This window comes from Magnolia sinica, chromosome 18, assembly GCF_029962835.1.
Source record: "Magnolia sinica isolate HGM2019 chromosome 18, MsV1, whole genome shotgun sequence".
Classification (NCBI taxonomy): Eukaryota; Viridiplantae; Streptophyta; class Magnoliopsida; order Magnoliales; family Magnoliaceae; genus Magnolia; species Magnolia sinica.
The window spans coordinates 3,175,412-3,183,057 of NC_080590.1; the positions used below are offsets into that span (position 1 = coordinate 3,175,412).

Consider the following 7,646-nt stretch of genomic DNA (forward strand, 5'->3'; position numbering starts at 1 on the left):
CCATCCTCAACGATTGGAGGGTCAGCATGTCAGCGTGCTTTGTAGGCGTGGGAATGGAGAGCGTGTCACCAATCTGAAGCAGCCACCCTCGAATCCGGCCCACCACTGCCACTATTGAAATGATGCGGCCCTCAAATCTGGTGTTGTTTCTGCCTTCCAGATTTCCCACAATACTAAGCAAGGAATAATATTGCGGAAGGCCGAGAGACCCCCACCCGCTGCATTTGACATCCACCACTGGTGCATTTTAGCTTCAATCGACGTGGCCTGGAGCGCGGATACCCCAAAAATTCTGCCGAAACGGGCCCAGATGCGAACCGCAAGAGTGCTGTGCAAAAATAGGTGGGACGGCGTCTCAACATCAGGCCTGCAGAGCGGGTCTACGCTACAGCAAAGGCACCTAGAAACCAGCATTACACCCTTGGCCTGGAGGTCTACGTCACATCCAGTTCCCTTTCTTGCCACACAAAGAGACACTTCAAATGGTATGACTAGAACTCATATCCGCCAAAAGCATGGGAGCAAAGGACATAGATCCTTCATGTGGAGGATTTTGTCAAAGTAAAAGCCTAAACAATGCAAAGGTGAGCTCATATAGTGTAGATGTTCTAACTTAAAAATGGATATTAAGAATGAATTCGGTGCATCCCGTTACTACCAATACAATTCCTTTCCTCTAATAAAATTCTTAAGAAGAAAGATAATGTCCAAAAATTAAAATGCATTGTACATGAACAATATGTATGCAATATTGTTTAGGGAAAAGGCATAAAAAGATGCTATTACACACAAGAAGGTTTCTAAAGTTGATTGCTCCGAGTAACCAATAGTTCAAAGAATATTACTATGATGTCTACTGAACCATACAATAAGTTTCCCATGAGGACGCAGACGCTATTATACATAGCTCATGCCACAATGAGAACACAAAGTGAATGGCATGCATCCAACTCTAAAATGGATTGGATGCAGCATGATCTTACCCTGGTTCCATGTAAACATTTAATGGGAAAAGGTTGAATTCATTAGCAGAATTCATAACACCAATTGTAAGCAGCATACAACCAATGGGGACTACTAAACATAGGTCTAGGAAGTAGTACATGGTTCTCATGTTATGCAGACGATCCGCAAGCTTGATAAGAACCACGCGAGGATCATCGACCATGCCCAAGAGCATCACCCGCAGATTATTTGCCTAAAATACCAATAGATAGAACTTATGAGAGACATAGAATTAATGCAAATTGATGCAGACACTTTTATTTCAGAGAGGGAAATTAAATAATAATAATAATAATAATAAACCTTTGAGGAAAAAGAGCAGGGGCAAAACCAACGTATGCACGTCTATCAACTTGATGTATAACTGAAGAAACATACCTCGTCATGGCCCAGAGTTCCCTGATTTAGATTTGTCCTGCGATGTCTACGTAACAGCTGTGCGACATGCATACCGTCAAAATAATGGCCACAGAGTTTTTTTTTTTTTTTTCTTTTTTGAAGATTAAGAAAGCAACATTTATATATATATATATATATATATATAGAGAGAGAGAGAGAGAGAGAGAGAGAGACACACACACACACACACATGTGTGTGTGTGTGTGTGTGTTGTGCGCATGTGTGTGCGTGTTATATAACTAATAGAAAAGTGAGGATTTCAACAATAAAGTCATTTAGCATGAAGAAAAAATGACTTCAACAACTAAGCTTGACTTGATAACAATTTTCCTCTTATAACAAGTTGGGTTAGATGCAATCCTAAGTAAAATCAACTAAAAAGTTCTGGGAAGCTTCATTTTCCTCAAGAGTTTAAGAACTGTAGATGTAAGCCCTCCGAACTCTGTAAAGACAACTTTGCCCTCATAGATTGGTTGAATCAGAAGTGGGTCAGATTTGCTTCCTTAACTTTTACAAGCATACTCCATTTCCCAATTTTTTATGGCCCACAATGGCCCATTTAGAGTGGATGATCTGCAACTGGAATGTCTAGATGACGATGGATTACTTCTTTCCGTTGTTTCTTGACTCAACACATCAGTGCTTCCTGCTTAACTGTTTGCTGGAAACCACCCTTCCATGTCCCTACACTGCTTGCTTTAGGGTGTGCATGTGATAGTTGGTTGGGAGTCAATACTGGGTGGCACAATGTTAAGTGGTGTCACTGTGAGCCTCTGCCATGACTTGTTCCAAGAGCCCGGGTCAAAGAGAAAGGTTGATGTCTGGTGGATAGCCAATTGTAAAACTTTTGCCAGCCAAACCCAAGAAAGCAGGCAGAAAGGTTAAGATGATGATGAGTAAGATCTAGGAACTGTTGAGATTATGATTTTCCATATCCAGATATGTGCATTGATGCAACTCTCTCATCAAAGTAATGCGTCTACCAACATCATTTTCAAGGCACACCTGATTTATGTAGCTTAATCTCGAAACCCCAGCAACTAGCTTCGCAACATCATCGCCAAATTCTTCTTCTATGCTGCGCAGATTTTCGCACGTATCATCAATCACGTCATGGAGAATTCCAGCAACAACTGTATCTATCGCCTGTAGCAGACTATATGTTATTAGCAAGAAAAGAAAATAAATGAAGTCTTAGCTGAATAAAGCACACCTTCTCAAGAAATAGCAGCATCTATGGGCTTAATGCATGAATCAACATGCATGAAGAAAATATTGTGATATTCTTGAATTATTTTTCAAAGAGAGAGAATATACTCGTTTTCCACTTGATGGAACCAGAGCTGCCAATATCTTTCCCGTATGGATACAGTGAGTAAGATAAGGATCTCCTGTTTTCCTTAACTGGCCATAATGAGCTTTCCTTGCAAATGCAATAGCCTTCTGAACCTGCTTTCATGGAGTGTAATATCTTAGTGGAAACAAATTAGGGATGCTTGCTAGTCAAGGATGCAGGGGAAAATTACTAAACCTTTGGATCGTTAAAGACTGGATACCCTGTTACGTCCACTCCATCTAATATAAGGGAATCTGCCGGATACACATCAACCGTCAGAAGAGGTGTATAAAGTGATAAGGATAGAAAGGTAGTACTGTGAATGGCATGATTCCAGAGCTCAATTCCCTTAACGTAAGTATTAATAGTATAACTGTGGCCTTTACAGGTAACAGTTAAAACTAAAATGCCAGCCATCATATGAATATCAATTCATCTAACAAATGTTACCAACTGAGGTGCTCAATCAGAGACTTAAATCCTCCAACAAACTAACGCATTTCAACTCTCCAAGTGTTGAGCAGAAATTCTTAATTCAACCTCTGCACCCTATCGTGAGATGCGGTCGCTTCTTTAGGTTATGAGCAGCATTATATATTTGAAGAAAATGAAGATGGGAACGATGTCTAACATAACTTCTAATGAATCCAGGATCATGCATGATCAATCAAAGGATGCACGTAGGCTCCACAAGCTGCCCGATAAAAAATCTAACAGATCCAACCATCCAACTTTAAGTATTAGATCATCCAACCATCCGGACTGAATTTGTGGACCACATTGAGGGCCCATATTTATCTGATGGAAGATCAACAGTCCTAATGAGCATTCTGAACCAGGTCAACAGTCATTTAATTAGTTTTTAGAGCTATAGTCTTTCCCTTTAGTATTTCTGCCACTTATTCTGTGGCCTTTTTTGGGTATCAAATGATGCCCAACATGAAATGCCTCCTTTTTAAAACCATATTGAGCAAGTTTTCGAATGACTAAATGAGCCTAAGATCATGCAAACCCATTACAATTTGAGTCAGTTAGGGGCTACTTGGTAACTTACAGAAAATCTACATGGCTGTGATGAGATTCAAGGACATTTTAATAATTTTAATATTTTATTGAAATTGATGGTTAGGATTAGAACCAATGGAAGATTAGATAATATTAGGATTTTTTTTCTTTGTGGAGAACTATGTAAATATGAAAAGAATCATTTATGAATAGTTCATGAGTTTTTTAATTGAATTGAACATGTTTTCTAGTTTTTGTTACTGTTTCCTGGGATGGTTCAATATTCTACTGGTGTGTGCCTCTTTGGTTTGGGATTGCATGAAGCAATTCTATGTATATATCCTTCTAATTTCCATTGTTTATCATTATTGTTGATCCTGAGTTTATTGACGCTAATTCCTGGCACATTAGTGAAGGATTTGAACGTCACAACTAGTCCATATTTGTCCTTCATTCATAAGTTTAAGTTCTTTCCAATGTTACCACATCAATTTCATTGAAACCAACATTTGAAAATGCATTGTACGATAGAAGAGGATTCAGAACTTTTGTACTGACAATCTCAGGGAGAACAAATGCTATTTTTGCACCAAGGTTGAGATTTTGATTGTGTTTGTTACATATTTGAGGAAAGGGTTTTGGCACAGAAAAGCCATATGCACTATAGCTAGGATATGGGTGAGGCTCCCTTAGCGTACACATGGCCTGTAACTCAAGTCCGAACTGCCCGAATGGTAAGGCCCACTGAATATTGGTCATGTAGTCCAAATAATATTGACTAAACAATCATCATCATCATCTAAGCCTTATCCCAATTAATTGGAGTCAGCTACATGAAACTTGTTATGCCATTACACTCTGTCAAGGGCTAGACCTTCAGTTGGACCATGGATCATCACGTCTTTTTCTTACAACCTCCATCCACATCCTTTGGGCCTTCCCCATGCCCTTTTAGACCCTTCAACTTGACCAACTCACTCCTAACCAGTGTGGTTCTTGGTATCCATTGCACATGATAAAACCATCTAATTCTACTTTCCCTCATCTTATTTACCTATTGGCACTACTCCTAAGTTCCCTCAAAAGCATTCATTTCCAATTATACCCTTCCTCATATTTCTGCTCATCCATCCTAACATCCCCATTTCAGATACATTCATCCTACGAACAAACTGTTTTTTAACTGCACAAAATTCCGTCCCATAAACCACGAGTATCACATAAAACTCCAGACGCACATATCCATTTCTTCCACCTAGCTTGAATTCTATGCGAAACCACCTTTTTAATCTCTCCACTTTCATGAATTATTGCCCAAGGTATTAAAAGTGTCATTTTGGGAAACTTGTTGGTCAGCAATCTGAACTAATTCCTCATTTTCACTCCTATTATCACTAAAATTGCACTCCATGTACTCTGTTTTAGTCCGACTAATTTTGAATCATTTAGATTCTAAAGCAACACTCCATAAATCTAGCTTTTTGTTTAAGCCTTCCCCCATCTTGTCAATCAAAACTATGTCATCTGCAAATAACATAAGCCATAGAATCTCTTCTGACAAATGCCTATAGTAATACGAAACTCACTTATCTCTTTAGTGGTCCTCACATTTGTTACCGCTTCCTCATACATAACCTTGACAATATAAATATGAGACTCATTTATTTCCCAACACCCACCAGATTAACTCTCAAGGGACCCAATCATTTGTTTTCTCTAAGTCAATAAAGACCATGTGGAGATCTTTCCTCCTCTCCTAAACAAACTTTTTTTCTTTTTTCTTTTTTGAACGGGCACTAAACAACCTTGACCTCTGATTAATGGATTTCCATTTGCCTGATTCGATCAAATGTACACCAATTAACCAGCTAGGATCACAATGTCAGTGTAATTTTTGGGTTATAATCCATCTATGGCGGGTCCTACCATTTAGGCAGTTTGGATTTCAGGCACATGCCACGTTTACAGTAGGGGAGTCTGCATGGTTGCTACATAACATCTGGCTGCGCTACATTGAAAACCCTGAAGAAAATATGTTGGCAGCTGATCTGATGCAAATTTTGTAATGAAAATTTCAAATTTAGGCACAACAGCCCATCTTCTGACCACAACTCAACAATCTAATCATGGTCAGCAACATATTCCAACACCAAATGGATCAGAACCAGACCATTCCATTCGCCAAAAACCCAAACTACGCCGAAAAGACACAGAAAATGAAAATTGAAATCCAATCTCCAATCTAAACATCACAAAACCTCCCAATTCTAACAGAGACAAGGATGAACTCATACCAGGCTGCTCCTCCCCTCGTGGCCACAGGAAATCCACCTTGGTTGAAAGGCATGCCCCCGACGCAATCGCGACCGCTGTGACCGCAACATGAGCGAGTGCTGATGTCACTGCCGAGTGAGCAGTACCGGCGCTGCTCGCGGCAGCTGCCGCCGCCGCAATCACGTTCCCAGTGGTGATCACGGAATTCAATGACGAGGAGACTGTTGTCAATCTCGGAGCAAGTTGATCGAGGACGCACCGGAATCGGACCGAGCTCCGCAGAATTCGAGCGGGATTTGTGGATAACAGAAAGGATGGAGTGTTGAGGAGGCCAGATCCATGGTGAATTCTGCAGAGGATTTTGGAGCTTCGATGCCCTAATCCGGAGCAGGAAGAAGACATGTTCTTCTGATTTTTCTTTCTTCCTTTTTCTAGCAGTTATGGATTACATCAGACCGGCTCCAGTGCAACAAAAAAGAAAAAGAAAAAAGGCAGAGGTATTTACAGGAGGAGATGGGAAGTTAGTTGGAGGGAGGGAATATTTGCCGTTACACGGCGGGAAATGTGTGGTTCGGATTAGGTAGGACGGGCATGTGGGTGCCGTTGGCCTGGATGAGTTCGTTTTGCCTCTGTTGCGACACAGGATACCGCGTCTGCCGATGCTCATTTGGCCCACTTGCTGAGTCGTCCGCTCATCGGAACCATCCATTACAGGTTACCTTCAATGGCTCACATTTGTTTCTAAAAATCATAAGTTAGGACTTTTATTGATATTTGGTTATTAGGTAATATCTTATTTATGGTAGTAACGAAAATACGAACGGTTAAAACCATCGGACCATCTCAGCCTATGGCCCCGGTGGGCTGTGATTCACGCGCTAGAATGTGAGTCGCGACATAGGAAAACGAAATCGCGCGGATTTTACCCGGAGAGAACGGTTTGTTTGGTAACAAGTGCGAGAGTAGCCAGGTGAATTTTACTCCTTCCCCGCACGTACCGTTGGGGCACGTGTGAGTTATCCGGTCGTTCGTATACGGAGCAGACCATATATGGCCCAATGCGCCAGAACTCGACCTGGTATGTTAATCATGTGGGCTATACATGTTTGGAAGGATGGTTGCCAAAAACCGACGAACCGTCCATATCGGAGGTGCTCTTTGTCCACCGTGCACCTGACGTCCAACCTGGCGTAAAACCCAGGCAACTGAAAAACGCTGTGTGCGATTTACATTCTGAACGGATGAGATCTCGCACATAGGCACCACAAGAGCACGTGCGGGGAGAAAGGGATTACTGTGGATTCTCTCGCAAGTAGCCATAGCATCCAGTAGACCAGCAATAATGATTTGGTTCTCTTCTGATTGGTTTCTTTCCCTTGCGTTTGAGACCGGAGTACTGCGACACCTGAAACAACCATACTCTGTGGGGTCCACCAATTTTATTTGTAAAATCTACCCGGTCCATCAGGTCAAATCCTTGATCCTAGGATCTGCAAAGAAAAATCAGCCAAATCCACAACTCAGGTGCACTACACGAGAGGGAACAATGGGGGTAGAATGCCAACCGTAGGTTTTTGTGTGGGGCCATCATGGCCTATAACTTTCATTGAACCGTTAATCATGTGT

At 41.3% G+C, this 7,646-nt stretch overlaps 1 protein-coding gene across 3 annotated transcripts in view; it reads right to left on the reverse strand.

Annotated features, from left to right (window-relative positions):
- Positions 1 to 6,571, reverse strand: part of LOC131234015 (uncharacterized) — a 29,872-nt gene extending 23,301 nt beyond the window's left edge. Inside the window, exons 1-6 of one of the 3 annotated variants that reach the window (XM_058230969.1) lie at positions 6,041 to 6,563; positions 2,937 to 2,995; positions 2,723 to 2,854; positions 2,411 to 2,551; positions 1,384 to 1,440; positions 1,104 to 1,198 (exon numbers count right to left, since the gene is read on the reverse strand). In XM_058230969.1, the coding sequence (XP_058086952.1) occupies positions 1,104 to 1,198; positions 1,384 to 1,440; positions 2,411 to 2,551; positions 2,723 to 2,854; positions 2,937 to 2,995; positions 6,041 to 6,422 (866 nt within the window). In that variant the 5' untranslated portion in view covers positions 6,423 to 6,563. Of the gene's footprint in view, positions 1 to 1,103; positions 1,199 to 1,383; positions 1,441 to 2,410; positions 2,552 to 2,722; positions 2,855 to 2,936; positions 2,996 to 6,040 lie in introns of all 3 variants that reach the window. The other 2 variants (XM_058230968.1, XM_058230970.1) reach the window with 2 other exon arrangements.
- Between the last annotated feature and the right edge of the window lie 1,075 nt (positions 6,572 to 7,646).